This window comes from Antedon mediterranea, chromosome 11 (genome assembly GCF_964355755.1).
Source record: "Antedon mediterranea chromosome 11, ecAntMedi1.1, whole genome shotgun sequence".
Taxonomy (NCBI): Eukaryota; Metazoa; Echinodermata; class Crinoidea; order Comatulida; family Antedonidae; genus Antedon; species Antedon mediterranea.
Window position 1 is genome coordinate 8,276,199 of NC_092680.1, and position 26,721 is coordinate 8,302,919.

At 32.8% G+C, this 26,721-nt stretch overlaps 1 protein-coding gene across 2 annotated transcripts in view; it reads left to right on the top strand.

Annotated features, from left to right (window-relative positions):
- Window positions 1–26,721, top strand: part of LOC140063032 (myocyte-specific enhancer factor 2C-like) — a 70,778-nt gene that overhangs the window by 31,215 nt on the left and 12,842 nt on the right. The window contains exons 5-8 of one of the 2 annotated variants that reach the window (XM_072109458.1): window positions 8,116–8,247; window positions 9,847–10,117; window positions 16,308–16,376; window positions 23,128–23,315. In XM_072109458.1, the coding sequence (XP_071965559.1) occupies window positions 8,116–8,247; window positions 9,847–10,117; window positions 16,308–16,376; window positions 23,128–23,315 (660 nt within the window). The remainder of the gene's footprint in view (window positions 1–8,115; window positions 8,248–9,846; window positions 10,118–16,307; window positions 16,377–23,127; window positions 23,316–26,721) is intronic. The other variant, XM_072109459.1, reaches the window with a different exon arrangement.

Sequence of the window (26,721 nt, forward strand, 5' to 3'; positions counted from 1 at the left end):
CACACTGTATTTAATAAACTATACAACTATGACATTTATATTATAATTTTTCTGTTTAAATGTATCTACAGTATGATGGCTTTATTACACTGTACTATGTCATGTATCTATTTTTATTTTTTAGGACATTTGTTCCCTCTTTTAAGATAGTTTAGCAACATTTGTAATAAATAAAATATGGTTTTATCATTACTCAAAAGAATGCATCTAGAAATTAATAATTTTATTTTTTTTAATACTTAATTCTTAAATGTGTACAGTACTACATAAAAAACATACTGATGCAATAATTAAACCTGATGAATAATGTAAACAAACTTTAGTAAACAAAGCAAATCTTTGATAAAATAAATCCAACAACTCTGAGCTTTGTATTGAAAAAATATCTACTAATATATTAGGTATTGATCGCTAAACCCTGTGTGAGATATGTTTTCTTTATGTTCAGTAAATTCCATATTTTTCTGTGGGATCTTAGCATCTGGAATTGTTTTTTCTCTATGAATAGTTTTTTTTTTTATAGTTCTTGTCTTCAGTGTGTTTTGTATGGTAACAATGCAAAATAGTGTGATAAAGTATTGTATACCAGTGCTTAGTAATGAGCTATACTCGCATACAATTAATGATCTACAACTTATTGTTCAGTTCTCATTAGTTAATCATTACTATTTTAATGATAAGTGCCTAAATACATAACGAAAAATGATAGTAATCAGTATGGTACAGTACATTTTGTGACGTACTGTAGCTCAGAAATACTTCTTTTTTATATTATTTTTCTTGTTTTATGCGAGCACTATAATGCCCTACTGTACATCGAAAAAGTCTAATCTGAGAAACTGGAATATCTGCTTAAAGATTTTTTGGCCTGCCATTATTAGGGGAATTGACTAATTCAGTTCCATCATGTACAGTATTTTTTTAAATTTTATTTTTTTTAGGCCAAAAAAAAAGAATATTGTTTTGGCCACGTTTTGGGTAAATCCCAAAAATGGGTAGGTTGGTAGGAAAAGGTTTTTTTTATTTTAGGAGGCAGAACATATTCATAACATGTTTCTTCTGGCATTTTACCCATTTTACAGTAGGGGCCTAATCTGTATCTAATCATAAACAGCATTTAATGATAAAAGATACTAACTGTAAATGTACAGTGGTAAAGGGACCATAATTATGGATCCATTTTTATTCCTGGTTACTACTACTACTACTACAGCATAAGTCATGGATTACCAGGTCATGTGGTTGTTAACACTTAATGACATGTCAATGTAGTCTATAATCCACATGATGGTGTTACATCCTTGCCAGATGATGCATAGTATGCTTGGCTAACCATACTTTAGCTACTTGATCTTAAGACAATGATTGACATTCTGATTGACAGATTTATGTCTGCTGTCTGACAGGCCAAACTTTCACCCCTCTGGTAGAATCAGTGGCAATCCCAATATTTTGAAAAACTGGGTCCAGGGTAGAAAAAGTGCTAAACTTTACATAATGTCCTTCAGTTTGCAATGTTGTTTCAACATTTATTATTGGGTGCGGGAGGGCTGATGGGCTTTTCAGAATATAATACTTTAACCAAAGGTAATCAAAAAAATTTATTAATAAAATATATAACTTTCTGTTGTACATATTGTACACCTGTTTAGAAATATCATAGCATTAAATACATATTTCCATGTTAAACCAATTTTTTTAAATGCATGTTTTGGCTATGATAATTAGTTAAAGACTTTTAGTTTTTCTCACACTTTTTTGTTGGCTTTTTTCACTGACTTTATTTGTATAATCGCTATCTGCAACTGACCCTATACCCATACAATTTGCATAATAGATAAGGTACTCTGCTGTATACACACAAATGAAAAGCATAAATCTCAAAGTCTAAATTTCATTGACAACTTCAAAATGTATGAAACAGAAATAACAATGATTTTGTTTATATAAAAAAGAATTTTCAATATTGAGTTAATTAAGGTTTGGTTCCCACTAGAGATGCAACACAAGGACATAAGTGCAATGTAAGTGATGTGACCAATCACAGGCGATGGGTTATTCGACCTGTCACTTGTCATTGGTCAACTCGCTTGTGTTGCATCTATGTCTTTGAGTTGCATCTGTAGTGGAAACCAAGCTTAAGCAGTAACATATTAATTCCAATAGAATAAAATGATATAACAGTATTGTAGCTCATGTTTTTATAGTTTTTTAGATTTAACGTTATGATTAAACTTTATTACATATTGATGGTATTTATTATCCAAGCAATATACTGTAGCATTGCCGCAGTAAATAATTATGATATTTTGTTTGAAAGCCAATTTTCTGACAATGACATTGATTGTGTTTGGCTAATTGGCCACTGGTGATATTTATGCCAGAAAGTAGATGGTTTTATGGCTCAGCTGGACATGGGCACTTCCTACTGTGTTACACCAGGTCATTGGATAACGTGTGCATTGAAGCATGGAGAATCTTTATGCTTCAACTCTCCTACTGTACAGTATTATAGTATTAGGCAAAAACTAGAGGGCGGTTAAGGCAACGTCAAAGTGATAAGCTTAGAAGGGAGATTCTACAAGATGGATGCCATTTTAGGTTGTCTAAGCATGGAACAACTTTACTTTGGCATCTGATTTGCATCAGCCATTATCCCATGGCTTGGATGCAGTACTATTTGAATGCGTTTTGAGTTTTTACTTAATTATTACTATTAGTGTTTGCCATCTTTAGCTTAAGTACTTTGACCAAGATGTATTTTACTGAATGGCGATTGTAAATAGTGCCCTTTATTTCACTTAGCAAACTATTCAATTCAAAGTGTTTTGTATTGTAGTCCATTAGTTATTTTTGTTCTGTTTTTTTTAAATTTCCTTTGATTTGAAAGGTCTTGTGGGCTTTAACCTGCGTCAGTATGCTGTTGTTTTATGGGAACATGACATTTTAAAATGATAAGCTTGGATGATGCTTATTATTGTTTTGTCTTTTCTTCTGGCAAACCTTTGTTGCGCTGTATTAAAGTGAGCCACACTTTACCAGCATAGTACTGTAAGTAGTGGGATTTTGTTGAGGAATTTACTGAATGGGAGCAAATTAACAATTAGAAATAGGATGTAGCATACGATTACCACCATTTAATTGTTGCATTTACACTTTGTGATTTCCTGTTCACAAGTTTTTGCATTGAACTTGACTAGCCTGTTTACCTCGCTAGTTGATGTGTATCCGGTTTGCTAGTGGATTCTTGATGAGGCTCTCGATTTGCTACTGGATTCTTGATGAGAGTCTAGATCAGTTGATTAAAGGTCATAAGGTCATATGACCAAATTTGGATTAATGAGGATATTTCTATGTTTGTCAGCATTTTCCCAAAGATAATTAAAGGTCTAGAATCTGATTCTAAAATAAAATTTATATTTGATTGAATTTGCGATGGTTTTTTAAAATGTTTTACACCCATGTGGTCAGCCATATTCAATAATCATCAGTAAATACTAAGTACAGTATTTAAAAAAAAAAATAAATAGTGTGTAAGAATTATAAGATTTTATTAATTGTATACGCAGACGTTCCAACCCTCCCGATTTATCCGGGAGTCTCCCGAATTTTAACATCACCTCCCGGTCTCCCGAATTTTAAATATATCTCCCGATTTCACACATTTCTATAAAATTCAGTATTATTGCATTAAATTAAAATCTATCTTCCCACGAAAGTTAATATTACAAATTAATTTAATCTCACACGTCGTACGTATGATACAACGAACATGTAATGTATGTAAAGATTGTATAGCATAGTACAGCGTACTGTAAGGCGACGTCCTTTGTGTTTACCGACAGTACGCGATTCTTACCTTTAGCGATGAAGCTACAGTATCGCTTTATCAGTAGAGTAGGCGCACGTGTACTGAAACTTTTTCCTGGTTACAAGTTTGACCTAATTCCCATGCCCAGGGAAGGCATCATCGTCAGTGTAGTAGTAGTAGTAGTAGTAGTAGTAGTAGTAGTAGTAGTAGTAGTAGTAGTACTGTGCGACGTCCTTTGTGTTTACCGACAGTACGCGATGAATCTACAGTTACTATCAGTAGTAGGCGCGCGTGTACTGAAATTGCTAGTTACAAGTTCTTTGACCCAATTCCAATGCCCAGGCATCAATCGTACCATCGTACAGTACTGTATGTATTCTCACTGCGCATGTACCGGAAAAGTACTTGTAGTACTGTATTTTGCGTACATACTTTCGCGAATTGCAATCACTCGTGACATTTTCTGGTTTTACAGTATGTCGGAAAAACGTAGTAGGGGTAGTTTTAGAGAATAAAGAAAGTTGTAAAAAGAAAAAAAAATATAAAACTAGATTTTCTAATGAATGGAAAAATACGTTTCCGTTTCCGTTTGTTAGTGCGAGTAATCAACACGTTACCGAGAGTGAATACAAGTTTTTTTGCACTATTTGTAACGTGAATTTGTCATGCTCACAGGGAGGAATCAACGATGTTGCTGTACACTCCAAGTTGTTTGTTTTAATTTGTATTTTTGTTAATGAATTAATACAACTAAGTACAGATTTGATTTGTACTGTGAATGGTTTTTTATTTAAGTGTATACAACAATATAAATTTAGAAAATAAAGTTTGATTTATAATCACCAAACAAGTTCTTTTCTTTTTGTTTGTATATTACTCTGATTTGCAAAGAGCTAGCTGTCTTAAGATTCGTGTTGGTAGTAGTACAGTATAGTTTTATTATTGAACGTTGGTGGCGACAGACATCACAGTGTTAACGTTGGTGGCGGTATACCCTCCCGATTTTTAATTCATTTAGGTTGGAACGTCTGTATACGTGCATGTTTTCCTTAGCGGTGGTCTAATATTATAATACAGTCACTGATCTAAATTGGTATACAGTAGTAATTGAATTGCAAGACAGTATAGTACACTATAAAATGGTGATGCATTCTGGGATTCTTTCTCTTTAATCCTTTATTTATGATCAAATACACAGGATAGATAATTAGATTATGTAATCTGAAGTACTGTATTTAGTCTTAATGAAACAGTTTTGTTAAAAAATAATAGTTTGTTTTACACTGTACACTAAAATGAGGATGTGGTTGATTTTATAGTGTTTGCTTGATTTGATTTTACTATAGGTGGCAGCAGATAACTTTCTACAATCCCCCTCCCCTACTTGTTATGGTGTTTACACCATTCAACCAGCTAATTAATAAAATGGATCAGGATACAAATCTGGATGCATTCAACAAAATATTAAAATTACTATGAAAACTGTTGCGGTACAACTATGAAGGAAAATTATATTGGAAATGGTCACCAGTGTCAAGTTACACAACGTAAACCAATTGGGTGTATGCTAATTATACCTGAGTCAACATAAACAAATAAAAAACATAATTAGTGTACATTTACTCTTGCAAATGTATGATTTAATTTATTTTTTCACCTTTGTTTATTTTTTTTCAAAAGATGATATGATCATCCTGCATCTATTCTCTTTTTGAACCGTGATTATCCACGGCAACCATGTACGTCACTACACATTTTTCTACTATTTAATGTATAAAGATCCTTTGGCCTATTACTCACAATATGCCTTCAGTGATAGGATATAAAACAAACCATTTTCAGACTCAAGTTATATTTGAAGCCTTATTCTGAACACCTCTCCAAAGGTTAATGATTATAGTCGCTGCTTTGGATGGAGGTGCAACATTATTATAATTTTTTCTTGAACTTTGCATTCAAATAGCAGGGCATCATTTATAAGGAGCGCCTGCGCGACCGCGCTCCTCCGCGCTCCTCAACAGGCTTCGAGGAGAGCAATTTATCGCGCTCCTTAATTTTCAAAATAGAGCCTAGCTTTTGACAGTGTTGATTTTTCTGTCAAGAGGCCTAAAAACACGTGGATTTTTAAAAGTTAAAACCAATCTAGGCCTAGGCTAATAATATATAAGCTAAGTTATAAAGCTACAAGCCTAATGGCAGTCCCTCGTTTTTAAGGATCGCGAGCGCGATCGCAATCAACAACCTTCGAAAAAGAGAGCAATTCATCGCGCTCCATCTCACAGTGCGAGGTACCAACAAAGGGGATTCCCCTGCCTGCGCGCATTCAAGGGCGAGTTTACTTCATCGCCTCATAGTGCAACCAGTACGGTGTCATAGAAACACCTCCTTTACAGGAAGATCATGTCCCAACCAATAATTTTTCCCTTTATGTTTTTATGGAACGAGTTAATAAAATATATTTAATTTTAAAAGGAAACATTAATATAGGAGGCCTAAATATAATGTTTATTATTTTAAAAAGCTTAGCTGCTGGTTGCTTTAATTATGTCATTTTGAAGATGGATTATTTCTTCGAAAGTTCTAACCAATTTTGGTCACTCAAATCCTCCTCAAAACACGTGCTGATGTGTGACGTCAGCATCTTCTAGAAGCTCTCTCAGCCCTCCCCTATTGTGCGTGCGCCCATGTGTGACACATGTAAACACGATCAAATATCTTTCTTAATAATTTTAAAATGACACTTTGTAACTTGTTATCAATATTTTAATGGCTGTTGCATGTTAGAATTGTATAATTTATGAATTGCAGGTAAATACTTTTCAGGTTTTCTGTCTGATTTCTAGGCCAACAAGCTAGGCTAGAAAAGCTAGGCTAAAGGCATAATAGTTGGCCAGGACAGGATTCTCCAGGCTCCTGAAACCCAATCTACCCAGGCAGGCCATAAAAAAAAATTGGCTTGAGTTTTTTGTACTGTAGAATAATACGATCCCCACGGAAAATATTGTGTGTAAAGGTGGGTGTGGGGGATTTTAGGGAAGAGGTACAGTATACATTTGTTGTGCCCGGGGGGGGGGGGGGGGGGTGGGGGGCGACCATCCTTCAACTTCAACATAAATATTTGAGGAGAGCGATTTAAAATTTTTGCAAGGAGAGCGAATTGCTCTCCTCGGTGATTTGAGGAGAGCGATTTGTTGCTCTCCTGGGTTTTGCATACGTGATGCCCTGAAATAGTAACACTACAGTTGTTTTACATTATTTTTGTAAGCCAAATTATGTAAGAAGGTAATGTATTTATGTTTAGGAAATCATGCTTTTTAAAAAATTATATTCCAAATGTGTAAGTTAATTTGGAGAACATGGAGCTGACGTCACATCCAGATGAGACCAAAATATAATATTCATAATGATAATTGTCAATATATTTTAAATATAGTTTAGATCGATGATAGTTAATGTGACAGTCAATTGGATTTCTACAATTTCAAACCAGAATTTTAAACAACTCAAATTGGCTGGTATTTTAAAATGAAAAAAAGGTTTTTTAAATGTATACTTTACAGTTAAAATGTTATCCTCTATAATTTAGTGTATAAAGTTCAACTAAACATATATTCTGTATCTAATTCACATCTGAGTCCTTCCCTCAGTACAGTTTGCACAATAATTTTCATTTTTATTGAACTTTTTAAAGAATACAAAATAAAATCAACTTAAATTTCAAATAATTCACAAGTAATAAGTTTGTTTTCTGTTGGTTACAAAATATTGTCTGAATTTCATGTTTTTCGTTTGCCAACATACATGAATGAATATCTACTGAACATTAGCTTAAATAACTACAATTGGTAACATATCGGACAGTATACAGTATTTCATCTAGTACTGGCTAACTGTCACTGACAATTTAATGGTTGGTTTGTGATTGAACTTTTAGCTAGTTAATGCCATACATTTTGATGCGATAAATATGTCTAGCTGGCCAACCAATATCTATTACTGTACTCTATGCTTTAGATTGGCAAAATTTTTGATAATGTAATCCAGCATATATGTAAAAATATTATTTATCCATATTTTCATTTATCCACATTTTTGTTGTTGTTTATATTTTTGTTGTTTGATTGAAGCTTTGTATTCAGGTTGATTATATCATATCGCACTAAAAGTTGACAAATCAACTTAATTTTGTTAAGTTAGAAAATTATTCTGTATAGATTTTAATTAATTTGTTATAATAGTAGTAGTTTAAAATATGAAATTTGTATGATTAATAATTTAAAAATATTTTCTTTTTTCTTGTTCAGGTTCTGAATAAAAAAGAAAACAAAGGTTGTGAGAGCCCAGATGGAGATCCAGAATACACACTAACACCAAGAACAGAGGAGAAATACAGGAAAATTAACGATGAATTTGACAGAATGATGGGTCTTAGATCGGTAAGACAAAGAACTGCTCTTCTTTTAATTATAAAGTAGATAATCGTAGGGTATACAGAACATTATTGCCTAGTAGCATGGAACTAGTGTACAGTATGTATAAATACATTGAATAAAAAATAACAGATCTTGGACCAAGTGGACTCATACCTAGTTCAATCAGAATGGGAAATGCCTATTTTCAGTTTATATACTATTACTACTGTATTTGTTGTGAATTAGAGAATTGAAATGTCTGCGCAACTCTCTGCCTATCTGTTAAAATCTAAGATAGGTCAGTTTTGATCAGTCAGTTTCAACCCTTTTCAATGTTTTATAAGCCCATAACATAATCACCTTATACTACAGTACTAGCAACCCTGTACCCAATACGCTGTCCACAACAAGTATAAAAATGATAGTAAATAGTGATTGAAGAGTAGCAAGTACCATCGATGTTAAACACTAGTATGTTAAACACTAGTAATAGTACGGCCATACTGCGTTGAAACACCGGTTCTCGTCAGATCACCGAAGTTAAGCAACGTTGGGCCCGGTTGCGTTCTGGATGGGAGACCGTCTAGAAATCGTGGCGGGTGCTGTATATACTGGAGAGTGATGGTGTAATGGTAATATCGGACTAGCATGTGATAGGCATGGGTTCGAGGTTATCTGTACCATACTAATTGCATCCTTAGGCAAGATGCTTTACTCTCATTGCCTAATTGATCTGGTAGGCGCTGCACTGCTGGCTGCCGTGGGTCCGTGGAGGGCCTAATCCGAATTTCCTCACTGAGGACAAGTATTAATACAAAAAAAAAAAAAAAAAATGAAATATAATCCATGCATGCTCAAATATACAGTAATTCCACCCCCAAATTTAGGTTAAATTTAAAAACTTAAATACATTGTTGTTAAATGCAATCTGAATATAATTCATTCCCACCTAATGTTGTACTACAAGAAAAAAGTTTTTAAGGGTTGGTGATTAAATTGATTAAACTTTATGGTCTCAGGTGGCAAATCTACATTTTACTTAGCTGTATAATTGAACATCAGTGAAATTAGCACCACTATTCAATGGGATCTTTATGGATAATGACACTAACTTAAGTACACAAGTGGTGTACTCTTATATTATCACTAAAGAGCAAACCACATCTAGATAGATGCATCTGTCAAGATCATAATTAAATATATTTGGTGTATACTGTAGTACAGCAACTGTCCTCCAATATTAATTTTTCTGATAGCATTTTAACACAAGCTGCTAAAATGTCTTTTAATGCTAAACAGTAGTGAATGAACTCAAACATGTCAACAAGCATTTCTATGTATTTCCCAATCTTAAGCTCTGTCTACCATCAAAAACGTGTGATGTGCACATATAGGGACCTGATGACGTCATCACTACCATATTTAAGCACATCAACTGCCATATTTGGGCACATCACACTATTTTTAGCGATATGCCCAAATATGGTAGTGATATGACATGGCTATATATGGGCACATCACAATTGTTGGTCACAAAAAGTTTGATAGTGTTGACAGAGGTAAGTAATGTCAACATTTTAAATGTGATATTAAAGAACCTTTTCTTGAATTTCTTTTCATCAGTCTGGTCACATGAACTATCCTCCAAACATGCCAGTAAGCATTCCTGTTTCTCAACAACATCCTGGCAGTCATTCAGATTACAGTCAACCCAGCAGTTCGTCGACTCTGCTTCCACCACAACACAATACCAGACATAGCTTAAGTCCTCAACCGCCAATGCCAAGAACCAGTTTAAGCCCACAACCTCACATACGGACCAGTATCAGCCCCCAACCACAGATGGTTCGTCCTAGCATCAGCCCTAGGCCTCCTCCAAGGCCTGCTAGTACAGGTTAGTTTAAATATGTTTTCTTATTCTAAATGAATGACATTTTATACTAGTTATTTTAATAAATAGTGATTTAATATGCTTTATTTATCTTAAAGGTAAGTAAATATTTTTTAACCTTTCAAATAGAAATATGACAAATATTAATTAAAATTATTTGTTATGGCTTTATACAGTACAGAGAGGTAAGTAGAGAAGTATGCCTTGAAGTATATACTTAATGATTAAGCCTCGTTTTTCAATTTTGTAGGCCAACAGTTAATGTAATATATTGTGTACATTATTATTTAAAAATTACGTACAGTAGTTTTTGGGACAAAATGTCCCAATCATCCCACTCCCTAAATGAGGTCCAGAATTAGGATCTATGTCTAGATTGGTATCAAGATTTTATGGAATTATTTTTAGTTATTTGTGGTTTGAATTTGGTAAATATCTGTTTATAATTAGATAATAGTGGTCCAGAAAATTGGGATCCAAATTTTAATAGAGCCTTCCGTGACTGTACAGTACTGTATATCTATCTGTGGTGAAAATTTGATAAAGATCTGTCTTTTAGTCTGGCAGCTAACAAACAAACAAATATCACAAAATTAATATAACTCTGTAAGTAGGTATCCCAATGAAAAAATTCAGATTAATTTTTTTACATTTTCTTTCAGTTAACCATAAAGAACTTAATGTAATTAGCATTTTGCAATTTAAATGATTGAAATCCGATTACCCGTTCTAAAGTTATGGTTATTTAAAGTGGTAAAAAAATATACGATTTTTTGCCTAAAAATGGTGTTTTTTGCAGTTGAAATTAGAAGCATTTTTAAAAGGTTATAACTTTTACAATAATTAGCTAAAAGTTTTGAATTTTGTTAAACCTATAGATATCACAGAGTTGTACAACTCTATTTTTTTTGGAGCCTCAACGAAACCTATTTTTTAAATTATTGGTCCGCAAAGTGGTAGGAAAGCATTTAACGCTCATTTTTGCTGGAATTCCCTAAAAAATGAAAAAACTGCAATTTTTCAATGATCTGTAACTTTTGAACTACTGTACTAATTCATTTAATTTTTTTTGTACTTGTTAGAATGTAGTGTATATTTCATTAATAAATATATTTTAGATGTGTATATGAAAAAAAAAAAAATTTGTTAATGGTGAAATTTAAAATTATAAAAAAAAAAAATTAAAAAGTATGTTAAAAACGCTGTGTACTTGTTTCCTTTCTTTTACACTAATTTTCGGTAAGTATAATTATTAGAATATTTTAATATACTTTATATTTATAATTTCCATCATAAATACTATTATATATAACTTTTGAATACGTAAAACAAGATTTTAGGCCCATATGATTATGGCACCAAATCTAAGCCGGGCTGCTAAGTAAGATATGCTCTTTTAAGGCAAACACACAATATGGGTCAAAATAAACTCATTTAAAATAATCAATGTTAATTAAAACAATTAATTGTTTACCTGAATAGTATATATAACATTATAAAAATTGTTTTCTTTTTGTATTATTACGTTATTAAATTGAAATACGGAGCTAAAGTTTAGGCCAAGTCACGGCTTACTCGCGATCAGTAGTCGCTCCCGTTAAAGTATTTCGGTCGCAGTTAATGACTTTCGGCCGCCGTATACAGAGTCAAATGTAACGTTGGTAAATTAGCTTAATAAATTTCCTCGGTACATTTTAACCTAACGCATTTGCATTGTATACTTGCATAATAAATCTTCCGCACATTACATCAATTTTAAGTTGTTAAATTAATGTGTAAAACCAGATATTCTACGACGGAAAAGGACATGTCAATCTCCGACATCGCTGCTGTCACACATCTCGCGTCGAGCCGGTCGAACTCGAGCGAGGAAAACTAAACAACGTGTTCAAAATATGGAACGTACCATTCGCTGATAGGGTGCATTAATGTATTTAACGGAAAACGCCACAACAAACACGCGCGTATTTTAGAGTACAATATTTTACTCACTACAATATTCACCGGATTATAATGGTTGGATCTTTAAAATTTTGAATGGGATTTACGCCTCATGCACCATTTTAAAATGTAGTTCGCACAATTACCATGCACAATACGTTTGTAAACTATGTTTTATCGATTTCAATGTAGATTTAGCTATAATTTAATACCAAAATCCATAATATTTTTCCATAAACGGTGAATCAAAATTGGATTTTTGTCACAAAAATTGACTTTTCGTTATGAAAAACCTATTTATACTATAGAAGACGATTTTCGTATCAAATTAAAGCTTATTTAAAGCCTGATAACATACAACAAAAATTAATCCGCTAGCTCCAATGGTAATCGTGCGATCGTGTTTTGAAAACTGATGGGGATTTTCCGATGAGGTTTTCAACGCGCGGAAATCGGCTCGACGGGATTTTAGAACCGTTTTGAAATCGCATTTTCTCGGCAACTAATTCATTATTTTTAATTATAAACACACTTATACATAGATTAAAACAAGTACTTTCAAACAATATAAATTTTGTAAGTATTAATTAAGATTGAATACGATTTATTTAACATCAAAGTCATACTACTTTTTCGAATTTCGTCAATATTTCAAAAGTGATACCCCTCTGTGCGCTTTCATTGGGATATCTACTGTAAGTGTAAAAGATATTGACAGAAACCATACAGAGATTTCTTTGATATGTTGTTGATGTTAAGTAATGGTGTTTTTTAGTTGTTGGTATTGTCGTGTATTGACATTGAATGATGGTAATTGTGGTAGTTAATTAAGCCACACTTTCATTCGATGGCGTCAATATTATGAATATATATTAATAGTGGTCGTCGTTTTTATTGTTTGAAGGTTTGCTTTGGCTGATGTAGTTTCATAAATGCTATAGAACACCATTTATGCATAAATTATCTTCTGTATTCAACCTCTCGAATCCGTCCAGTCGAATCATAATAACTTTTTCTGGACAAAACCATGGTGTATTTTGTTGTATGTTGAACAGTTAGTATGATAATGGCATACTTTTCAAATTTAACAACTAATAAGTTCAGCTTTAATGTTTTTTACTTAAGTAGCAATACAACAGACTCCACTTAGACTCTTGGTATATTTCACAACCATCGGCATTCTCTGTTCTGTTTTTATTAATAAGTTAAATTGCATAGTTTATTTAGTGTATTCCCAACTGGCATTTCAGATGCTGGTAAATCGTTTTAAGTCTTCACTAAGTTTTTATGTTTAGCAGAGACTGGTCGCATGGTCTAGGCTATGGGTTAGCTATAGTTCGTCTCTCTTGGGCGCTTCATATTTTCATGTAATCACATGACAGCATTTCTCAATATGTAGGTCACAACATCAATCTTTTAAGACATACATATTTTTTATTTGTCTTCATCAACACCCTGACATCACGATGTAGTTCACATCTTTTTAGTCTCTAAGATATTTATTCTTTGTATGTACAGCAATAAATGTTATCATTTTCTAGATGTAGGTCAGGAAATCTATAATAATACAGTTTTTAGTTTTTATTCCCTTGTTTTATACTATCTAGTTTCCTATTTTTAGGGCAATGTTTACTCATTGACTGCTTGTTTTTTCTTGTTATGATTATGCAACATATTTTATCACTTATGTCATAAGATCTGCTTTAAGCAGTATTGTATTTAATGAGCTTAGTCAAAGATATCATGTTTTTCTTTGATAAAGTAGACTTAACCAAGTTCTACATTTTTAAACCAAATTAATATTATCCACCTGAAACCAATCATGAGTTTATTATTATTACAGAGTATAAATAAATTCATTTTCTAATGAATGTACGATTGTCGTCCGAATTAAACAGTGGGAATTTATATTATCAATTAATTTAACTGTTTTGACAAATTGTTAATTAGCCTTATTTATTTAGTAGAATTAGGGAAGAAAAGTTTTATTTATTTTCTTAGGTTTGTAGATAAATCTTTTATTTTTATGAATACTATAGATGGTTTAAAGTTTTTCTACCCACCCTAAAGCTTATGCAGTTCTAATTTCAACTACCCAAAGTACTGTACATGAGGCTAAACATACTATTTAAATATTTCCCCCCCACGTACCCATTCATATCTTGTTAAAACCCACCCCTACTGTATATCTCTAGTCTAAATCCTTAGTCTCAATATAAGGTAAGTGTCCTTCCATTTTTGTAAAGCATGATAACTCTAAACAGTAGATCATGGTTTTTCCTTTGATCATTCACTGCACACATACTGTTTCAATGGATTGCAATGCATTTGGTATTCATTCTTTAAGCCCACTATAGTATTAAGGATCATACACAACTAAAATATGACTGATGGGGTAAATGATAATATCTCTTACTTGACCCTATGTTTACTTTATTGAATCTTATAATTTAAGACTTTACTTATTTAAGGTAAGTACCCAAAATATATTATTTTTTGTATGTACTGTATTATCATGAATTGCCTCTTTACATACGGTAGTCAGTATAAATGATCATAGGCATATTAAACATATGTAATAATATATATATATTTAGTTGGTAGGCTGATTATATTTGTAGTTGGGTACCAACCAGCATAATGTAGACCCAGTAATGACTTGTTAAGGCTTATATTATTTACCTGGGTCAGTTGGAGACCTACAGTACCCACCAAAGTTAGTGATAATTGGCCCATGATACCAACTTTCCCAGGTAACTAAAGCCTGAACAGTCCCTATGTATCACATGTTCCGACTAATGTAGTACAATATACAACTGAATTGTATGTGTCCCAAGTAAAGTGGCTGGTTGGTATCTATAAACCTGCTAACTATGGTGATGCAATGTCTGTTGGAATGGAAGCTTTGCATCCAGATAATAATTGCATTATGTCTTGCCCCTTGTCTACAGATACCACTACTATAACTACTACCAAATAAAACTACCACTACCACCAGATTCATACAACTCAACAAGTTAACATGAACACCATACAGTTCACATACAGTACGGCCTGTTTCTATTGAAAAATAAAAAAAGAACGGTTTTCTTGGAAACCCGTTTCGGCAGTTGTTTATAAATAAAGGACGAGTTGCAGCTCAATTTTTACTCCAAATAAAACCAGTTCCATCCATGAATGACGTCATTATATACCACATGCGTTAGGCAGAAGCGCGATTGGATTTGAGGTCATGTTTACTTTTTTCGCATAGATCCCCAAGAATTGCCACCATTTCGTCGTCATAGAATGGGAAGTATAGGTAATCACGTCATTAACTGACATGCTATTGTGGTTTTTGGTTAAAGTATAGGTACTTCGCACCCTTTTCAATTTGCTCGTGACCTATGCAGCCGATATTGTCAAGTTGACCTGCTTTCACACGCTTTACAAATATTCTTTTAAATTATAAACATGCGAGTCTTTCTTGTGGATGCCGGCTAGCCTCCCCTCATCTTTTCTTCTCCCCACATATTTATTACGAACCTCGTTTGCATCGCACCACATTTTTTAATTAAATAAAATAATCACTATCTAGAGAAATAAAAATGACTAGGCCTAGGTGCTATTGCATGGTTTTGACTGAGAGTTGACCGCAATCGATCCAGTGCAGCAGAGTTCAGCTTTTTGGGTCAAATTGAGACCGCGATTGTGTTGCAGCTAAAAATTGCTCTACAGAAACCGGACTGAGACCAGAATTAATTGGGGTTTAAGATCGGTTCTTTTTTGTGGTTTTTTGTTGAGACCCATTTCTGCTGGCAAGAAACTGGAACTGTATTCAAAACCGTATTTTCTGCTCAATATTAGATACAGGCCCATAAACAGCATGCTAAATTATAACAATAAACTGTACAGTACATACACATTTATATTTTTGGCAGAATTTTTTGAGAATTTCAAAACTACACTCATCATTAGTTCATCATTGCAAACTTTACATCTTAAGCAAAATGTTGTTAAAGTTTTGATCAAAAACATAACTGCATACAGTACCATCAATAAATCGCCTTACCACCAGAACCACAAGCAATACAATCACTTCCACAATCCGTACCATCACCACCATTGCCTTTACCACCACCACAACCACAATCAATACCACCAACACAATAAATACCACCACCACTGCCCGTACCACTTTTACCAGTATCATAAATGTTGGCATGCTTATTAGTAACCCTTGGTCCGCATGTGTGTTTGTGCGTAAATGCAGGTAATATTGGCTCGCAGGAAGCAAGTGGCAGCAAGAGCACCAACAGGGCTGACTTAAGCCCTAATGCAGGTGAGCTGAGATGTAGTCTAGTCCTGCATGAGCGTTTACTCTATTCACAGCTTCATACCTATTCATCCTACCTATACAATCTTACCTTTTTTTAATATAACTTGTCTTGTATCTTGCTTTGCAAAATAATTGTCTTGTTCAATTACTCACAATTTTAATTTGTTTTAATTAAGAATTTTATGAATTTCTGTTTGTAATGCATGCTACCTGTATATTAACAAATACCTAGTAGTACTCTTACTTATTATTTTTTGTTAACTGTGAAATTTAAGACGTTTTACCTACTAAATGTGAAAATCCAACTTTATAATTGAGAAGGAAGTTGGATTATAGTATCATGTTATTTAATTCCATATCGCTGTCATACTTTGTCTTCAGTGATTTAACAAATTTGATTCATAAGTCTTTTTACCTCGAAAGCTACCAGGAAAATTTTTCATTAAGTACAATTTGTCAATAACTGTTGCAATTGATTTTGTTGAAATTAACACATTTTGAAATTATGTTGCAGCATGGGTATTTTATTTATTGAGGGTGACCCTTACAGCTGGATAAAATATTGGCAGTTGATAATCTTGGAACCTACTATATGATAATCTTAAACTCTATATTGAAAATAACAACTAAAGAGCAAAACGGAAAAAGACTAACAAAATTAAATAAATATAGTGAACGCAATTATTTACAATATAAATATACAATTGTAATTAATCTGGATTTCTGCCTTCAATGGACTTTGTGATCTGTCGATCCTTACCCAGTTTTTTTGATAACAACAATAAACAGAGAAATTATGATAATATTTATTTTGGATCATGCCAGAAATGGTAACTACTACCTGTGTAAAGTGGACTATTAAATAGTAAAACTCAAAGAACATTATTTGGATAACCTTTCTGCTTTATGCCTTCAATGAACTTTACAATCTGTAGGTTTGGAGTCCAGTTTAAAAAAAAAATAATTGAGAAAAGATATTAAATTATGAAAATATTTATTTGGGATGCCATTAAAATTGAACAGTAACTACAGTAGGCAGACTATTTTAGTAAACACAAAGTGCATTATTTTGATAACCTTTCTGTTAATTTATGCATGCACACATTTAGACTATATCTTTAACTACTGTACACAGTTTGTATTTGTAGTAGTAAATCCTGTCGTGCAGATTAATGTGTCTACTCTTATTTGTGATTCTTGTTTTTACATGAATATTTTTTTTACATACATTCAACTTGTTTGTAATGTGACATTGTTTGTAGTTTTTAGAAGGCAAAATAAGGTCAATTACTAATATCTTTTTGCCCATAGTATGCAATAGAACCTAAATATATTTTTCCTTTTTTAAAAAATGATTTTATAAAATAATAATGTAAGTCATAATTGTTTAATTATCTATCATGTTATACAAATATGGGGAATTTATAGTTCATTATATTTCTCAAGGTTATCTAGAGACTAAGATGAAGTGCTGTGTGCCCTATTGATTGAATTCAAACAATACATAATCTAAAAAGATTGCTAATAAATAAATCAGATTAAATTATTAATTATTTAAATAAATATAAAAACTGGAAACGGAAAGTACAAAATAAATGATCATTGGTTGATTTTATAGCCATTATAATGATTAAAAGTAATCATCAAACGTAATTATCATTTTCAACATATTTTTTAAAGCTAATTATAGCACTATAAACATAAGGAAATATATATAATTGGTACACATACAAAATACTACATTACCGGTACTAAGTAAACATGCAACTATTTGTGTGTGGTGCAGTGTTTGCGGATATGACATGATAGTCAAGGTTTTTATTCTCACTGATTTTATCTTTAGCTCAGTCATATTTGTGTACATCCTTGTTTTTAGTACTATTTCTATGGCATTCTGCATCTGTTTTTAAATAGGATATGTATGGTGATTCAAAGGATCCCCTAAACAACCCATCATACTGTCATCATGATTTCCCCTTCTTTTGCTATACATAATTGATTGACCTTTTAAAAGTAACTGGGACATTGCCCATATCAACAATCATGAAAAATAAATGTGTTACTGTACTTTATTGCTTTTAAACTTAATTCTTATTTAGTAAAAATACACATTAATATTTCAAAAAACCAAATATATATTTATGGCAATTTTTATGACTGTTGTAAACAATGACTTTTTGTTTTGGATTTGGGTGTTAGTCGAATCTAGATAACTGACCAAGTGTTCTGTACATATTGGCAAAAACTATCTATACAATAGTACATATCCATACAATAGTACATATCCATACAATAGTACATATCCATACAATAGTACATCATTGTAATGCTTGTCTTATAGTCTGCAATAGTTTCAGTTCTGGTGACCTTTTTTCCATCTTTAATTATTACACATTGTACAGTAAAAAATGAAATACAGTATAACCCTTATTTAGGAGTCAGCAATAGCAGTGTCCAAAAGACATCTACAGTAGTGTATTGTAATTATTATACAAAACTGTAACAAGAATCATCATGTATTATCACCGAAATCTTGTATGGAATTGTAATACTGATCTATATAGTTCAAGTAACTTTCGACTTTTAAAATTCATGGTATTATAAAACTTGCATACAATATAAGCTTTCTTGGAAATGTTAATGATGTAATTGCTATTCCTGTTGATCTTACTTTAATAATAGATTATTCCACTTTATGTTTCTGTGTATAACAATAAAAGGTTCAAGTTGCTAGCATAACACAAACACAAAAATCACAATTTATTTCACTATTTTATGAACCTTATCTAACATAATATTTGTATTCCATCATAATTCAGCAGTTTCATTAATAATAATAAAGCTATTTAATACTATTAAAATAACAAATGATAAATATGTATATGAATTGATTAAATATTTTAAGTACACTCAAATTATAAAGTATAGGTCCATGGTTATAATAACTGCAAAATACATATTATCTAAATTGGTAAGTATTTAATTGTACTTAAAAATAGTAATCATTGCACTTCATTTAATTATTAATTCTGTTATGGCATGACACTTTAGATACTTAAGGTAATTTATTTCTAATTATACAATTATCATTAACTTAATTTAACTGGGTAGTAGGATTTTAATTGCCTATCTCTAATTTACAATCACATTGCTGCATAGTCTGTTGAGATATATTTTGTAATGATTTCATCAATATACCAGCCAAAAATAAACTTTGCTATCTAAAGTAACCATATTCTAGAGTAAGAATGAAACTTGAAATTATATTCTACTGCAGTTACTGTGGTAACTACATGCTTTATTGCATTATTAACATACTGTATGATTCTGAATATGGAATATGTGTATGATTATCCAAAAGAACTTTCCAAATAATTTCATAAACAGGTAAAAGAGTAAACAAAATATATTTAAAAAAAATTGAATTAACATTATGCATGCAAAAGCTGCATATTATTATTAAGCGTTTATGATTAACCAAATAAAAAATGGTTAAAGAGGAAACAAAATTGAGTTTACTGCAGTAACTAAAAATTGTCTAATATAGTACAGTAAAGCTTGAGTAAACATAGTGTATTGAAATCCATTATTACAATACAGCAGCCAAAATTACACTTAGCGATATCAAAATAGCCAGAGATTTATTCATATTGAATGGGCGGTAGGCTATTGTTCCTGAATCATACCTGTGACACGGTCAGCTAGAGGCGAATTGGCTCGTTGAATCCAGGCATATATTTTCAATAGAAAGCATAGTGCCAACGGAATTTCACTCGTTACCGGCGGCTTCCTGTTATTTCTCCAAGGACATTTTATTCACTGCTTGCAGCAGTAACCACACCTCACACAGGCTCAATAACACAATGTTATGTTATAAGGTAAAAGGCGGCAAGACCAACAGAAAGTAAACATAAAGTAAAATATGGATGACACATTATCAAGAACACACACTGGAAAAAAGGGAAAAAGTTAAATCAATGGGTGAACTGATAATAAAAAAATGTTTCCTTTTCTGTTTCATATAAAATATAAAAAAATTATTACTGGTGGTGTAAGAGTACATGTCATTCAACTGCTAGATTTTTAATACCACTCTTTAGTCTTTTAGAAAATGACTACATTATTTGTAAATACTCTTCAATATTCCTCAACTAATCTTGTGTATATTAAAACTTAGTGTGATTGTTTCCTATATATAATGTTTTCAGTTTTGTATAATAAAGAAATTGTAATTTTTAGAATTTCATAAGGAAATAAAAAATAAATAAATAAAACTATAGTAGGCATATACGTCATAAAAATTCACTCATATTCATTCAATTCATTTATTCATAGTATCAATAGATCTACAGTGGCGGATCTAGGATCTGACGAGGGGGGGTGGCCACGAAAGTGGCAAACGAGGTGCGTAGCACCGAGCGGGGGAGGGTTTGGGAGGGGGTGTCCCGCTCCCGAGGCTCCGAAATTTTTTTTTTAAATAGATGCTTACACACTGTTTAATAGGCTAGAGAAACTGTTTCCATCACACTTAATAACAAATATTACATAATGTAAATTTAAATACATCCTTCCTAAATACTGTACGGATCTTTTTCGACGAACTAAATAATAAACTTTGATCGAAAAACCTTAAAATGAACATTTGGTAATGCGGTACTCCGAAAATGCCTCGATAGAGTGCATGTGTTGTGTACCGTGTTTTGGTGGTCTGTTAACCTCAGAGATATATACCCTACAGCCGGGTGAATAACTCAATGTAATTTGGTATACAATGATTGCAGTAATCGCCGTGTCTATAACACAAATCAAAATACGCCACATACTTTTTTCGGCCGTCCCGTGTACATACAAGACATTTCATGTTTATTTTATGCCTATAAAATAATAAAAGAACACCATGTTTCTCGTTTATTTTTATCGTTTATACTGCATACCATAATATTATACAAAAAACTTTCATGCGCGAGAAAAAAGTTCCCGATATTACACTCCACTCGGGGTGTAAATATACCACGCTAACGCTTGTTGTGCACACACGGACCAGGGCGGCGGAAATTAACTGCAATGGAAAATGGTGTATTTTGGAGACTGATGACGTCAGCATTCACACGAGGAGCGAGCTTGACAACGTGACGCTGGTAGTTTTAGGAGTGCGTGTGTTTTGAAAATGGGTATTTTCCGAAGATTGTAAATCGTGTTTTCTTTTTAAACTCTTGAATTCATAATAGTAATTGAACTCTTAGCTCTTTCACTGTGTAGGCCTATTTACACACAACTATTAATGCTAACCCTGCCCTAGCTCTAGCTAGGCCTACTCTTCTTAATTAAAAGATTAATCCACGTCTAGCGACGGTCAATCGCGATTAGGTTGCATCTTTTTTTTTTTTTTGGAGAATTAAGGGGGGTGGCTAGCCACCCTATTCACCCCCCCTAGATCCGCCACTGATCTATTATATTTTAGGGATGCAATTAAATGTTCTATTATACCTTTAGAAAAATACTCAATTTAAGCATTTTTTTTACTCTAAATAACATAAAAATAACCAACAACAAATTATATTAATTTACTTTAAATGTTGAATACACAATTTTATAGAATTTTATCTTTTACAAATTATGTAATATATGTTTTACTAGAAATTTTAATGTTTAAATGTTTGACATTGGATTTACATTTCACGCATTAGAGTCAAGTCTGACATTTTAATAAGATTTTGATGGGCTTGTTGTAGATTTAATGTACTATTTAAAGGAAACCACATAATCTTAGCAAAAAAAAAAATTTATTTGACGGACGTCATGAAGTCTTTGAATTCTGCGAATATTTTTAAATGGGGTTTTCTAAAGTATGTTTACTTTAAATACTTTGTTTATTTTTTCCTTTACCTTCTTTAGAAAGCACTGATTTTAAAGTTTAAAATTTGATACATTAATATGTTTACGTTGAAATTGTTTATCAAGTACAGTACAGTATATGTTAATGCATAGTTTTTTTTTCTTGGACATGAATGTTTATGCTTTAATATTTAGTTGTGTGTTTGGATTTAACATAAAATATTCAATAGTTAATATTCTAAAACACTGTCAGCGTTGTACCTAGCACACAGGTAAATCCACCAGTGTGAACACAGCCTAAAAGAATCATTACATTAATAACCATGTAGTATGTGAACAGGGTCTAAAAGAAGCATTCAATTACTAATTATGTAGTGTAAACCCTATTGTGAAGCCCTGTTTTCATACTGACATTACGATAACAAACATTAAACAATTAAGTATTGTTATTGTTTAATGAATACTGTTATCATCTTATTAAAATGGTATTTATAGTTGACTAACATGTATTTCATCTTACTAGATCATAATAATGTGGTTTTTTTTTCTATTTCTAATTTTTATTGAATTTTCATTTATAATTGTGTTCTGTTTTGTATATTCCATTGTTGTTTTCTCTTAGTTTTATCATGTCATTGTCTATGTTCCATTCATCCTTTTCATTCAATTCACAAAGCTTACAGTTATTATAGATAACTAATTCTTTTTTTCTGGGTGGGGAGGGGGATGGAGGATATTTGGTGGAGGCGGTTGTTAAAGAATTTCACTAACAGTATTAATATTAATACCATAATATTATAATAATACTTTACTAATGATTTTTTATTGTATTTAGTACTGTGATTACCACAACATGCATGTAAATATTACTTCAAACTTTTTTATTTTATACACACATTACATGTTGTTTGTTTTTTAGGTAATGGATACCTTCAGATTCCTCATTCACAAGTGTTAGGTCACCCAGGAGCTACATCGCCAGTCAGTAATAACAACCATCTGATGGTGAAAAGTCCAGTCATGAACAAACAGCAGTTACCATCACCAGGCAATCTACGACCGCACCTAAAAGTTGTAATACCGACGTCACGTAGCATGCTGCCTCACGTAAGTACAGCAGTGTAATCATGTACTCATTTTACGCTGGCAGTGGGAACATAAAGTATTTGTAACAGGAAACCTAATATTATACCTCAATAATCAATTCAATCTTGCAAATAATAAATAAGAAAATTGTTAACAGTTTTCTCTTTGACTTCCTGAGAACATTTGGTTTCTGTAAAGCTATTGCCAACAGTTCAATTGTCCGCTCGATGAATCACCATCCTCGAAAATTCATCTATACAAACAAAATGTCATTTGGTATTACTATTGTACACTTATTAAATCATTAAATTGGTTCCCAGTTTCAGTTGTGTATTGTATCCATAGTTGTATTGGACATTTTCTTGTCTAATATCCTTGTGACTTTATGTAATTGGCAATTACATGCAAAGTTTAAGTTTAGATCTTTAAAAAAGATATAAAATCTTCCATGCATGTCCACTCTGAATAAGATTTGATCTGAAGTTTAGTCTTGTATCCATCAAACATTAAATGTTTTTGTAATTAAGTATATTCGTAATCGGAAATTCTATAGAGACACTTACATTCTAGTTATTTTAAACTGCTTTGGCTGTTTAGTTTAATGGGGCATTCTATTGATTCTTGGCAGAGTCTGTCGATTATTGGGAGATTTTGTTGATTGCTGCGGATTCTGTCGATTGTTGGAGGTTCTGTCGATTGTTGGAGGTTCTGTCGATTGTTGGAGGTTCTGTCGATTGTTGGAGGTTCTGTCGATTGTTGGAGGTTCTGTCGATTGTTGGAGGTTCTGTCAATTGTTGGAGGTTCTGTCGATTGTTGGAGGTTCTGTCGATTGTTGGAGGTTCTGTCGATTGTTGGAGGTTCTGTCGATTGTTGGAGGTTCTGTCGATTGTTGGAGGTTCTGTCGATTGTTGGAGGTTCTGTCGATTTTTAGAGTTTTGTTTATTGCTGGGGATTTTGTTGTGACCCTAATGTTGTAAACTTTAATCATTATTGTAAACTGGTAAAATACTTTTATTGCAACTTTTGGGTTGAATTATACAAAAATATATACTTAGACTTAAATGAAAAAAATATATCAAATCCATCAACGATATAAATCAAAAAAACACAAAAACATCGAACAACAGACAAAATGAAGTCAAGTCAGGGAACGAAGCGACTGTGCAGGGATATATAAATATGCTTACCACTTGTGAAAGAGACCAAAGTTTACAATAAAATTTTTTGATCGTTCCGTTTTTATTTTTGGAATGCAAAATTCTTTAACTTGTCTTAAATTGTATCTAGATTTAGGCGCTTTTGGAAGAAGGTGATGAAGTCTATGGGAAGGGTTTTTAAGTTTCTGATAGTAATCCTTGCACAGTCTAGTTCGACGTTCACATAGCACAGGCACATTACATTGAGCCATTGCTTTGTTGTAACTGAGCTCTGGGAACATGATTCTAAGCGCCCTTCGTTGGATACTTTCCAGTTGGTCAGACTGCAATTTAGTTAAGCACGTTCCCCAAACGGGGACGGCGTATTCTAGTACAGGTCTGATAACACAACAATAGAAATAGCATAAGGCTTGGGCGTCTAGACCGGACCGGCGCAATTGTTTAAGGAAATATAACCGTGAGTTTGATTTAGCTATCAAAGAATCAATATGGGGTTGCCATGATAAATTGTCACATATAATAATTCCAAGGAGCTTAGTACGGCAAACCTGGTTAACACTACATTTATTAATAATTAGAGGATTAAATATCGACTTGTTTTTCTTACAACTCACAATTAATTCACATGTTTTTTTAGCATTGAGGGTCATATGGTTAAGCCGAGTCCATGCAAGGGCCGAGTTAGCTATATTTTGCAAGTTACTATTGGACAGTTTAGACACCCTTTCGAAAACAGTAGTATCATCCATAAATTTAACACATGGTTTACCATTTAAAAGGTCATTGATAAAAATAATAAACATAATAGGGCCAATCCACGACCCCTGGAGTATGCCTCCGTTTGGCGATAGCCATTCAGAAAGACTATCACCAATTTTAACACGTTGTTGTCGGTTATACAGGAAGGCATTAACCCATCGGATCAGGTGACTATCAACCCCCAGCGCAATGAGTTTGTTTAAGAGAATTTTGTGGTCGATCAAATCGTAGGCCTTTTTAAAATCCAATAATAAAACTCTAACCTCTTCGCCCGCATCAGTGGCAAGGAAACAAACATTAAGGAATTCAATTAAGGCGTCAACCGTAGAAACACCTTTACAACAACCAAATTGGTTTAGGTTAATCTTATCCTTAACTTGGTGCCAGATCATTTCACCCACTAGGCTCTCAATTACCTTTGCCATTATAGGAGTTAAAGCTATTGGGCGGAGATCACTTTCGACCAACTTTGGGGGAAACACTTTTGGGATTGGGACAATATTGGCTCGTTTCCATTCTTGGGGAACCCATCCGTTTCTAACACTTGAGTTAGCAATAGCACATAAAGGACCACTAAGAATCTCAGCACCCTCTTTAAACACCCAGGGGGGAAGGTCATCTGGACCAGGGGCTTTATTACATTTAATTTGATTAAGTTTAATCCTGACAGTTTCCAGCTCTATGATAAGGTGACTAGGGATTTCATCAATATCTAATAGTGGATCTAGGGGAGGGAGGGGTTTAAATTCCGTGGTCAATGAGGCAAAAAATTGATTAATTTTATTTGAAAGCAAGGTGTTATTGCCGTTACACAGCAAATTTGACATTCCTACAAGTGCATGATTTTCTTTGCATCCTAGATTGAGAAACCTTTTGGTGTGTTTCCACCAGGATCGGGAATCCGAATTCAAGAGCTTAGCTACATTGTTTTTGTAAAAAGATTTACGTAGGGATTTTGACATCCGGTTAACTTTGTTTCTCAGTGAGCGGAACTCAATAAGATTTCCTTCCTTAAAAGCAATTTGACGTTTACGAATAAGATTCTTATATTTGGAAGTAACCCAGGGTTTATCCATCACATACTGTGTTAAGGGAACAAGGGGAAAATGATGGTTAAATAAAGATTGTAACTTATCATTAAAAAACTTAAATTGACTATAACAATCATTTAACTTATACATATCATGCCATCTAATACTACAAATGTCCTCAAAAAACAAAAGTTTATTGTTCTGTTTAAACAACCTCTTAAGGCTCTTGTTAGTGTAGTAGTGATCAAGTTTCACATTTGCGACCGGCTTGCAGATAACTACCCTATGGTCCGAAAGGCCAAGAGGAGGCTCGGTGATAGGGGCCAAATAAAACTCTCCCAATGACGTATAAAACAAATCGAGAATCGCTTCCTTTCTTGTGGGTATTTTAACTAGTTGCTTTAGCGGGAACTTTACCAATTTATAGTCCTTCATGCGGTTAAAATCACCAGTAATCACGATGCCGGTTTCCGGGTGCTT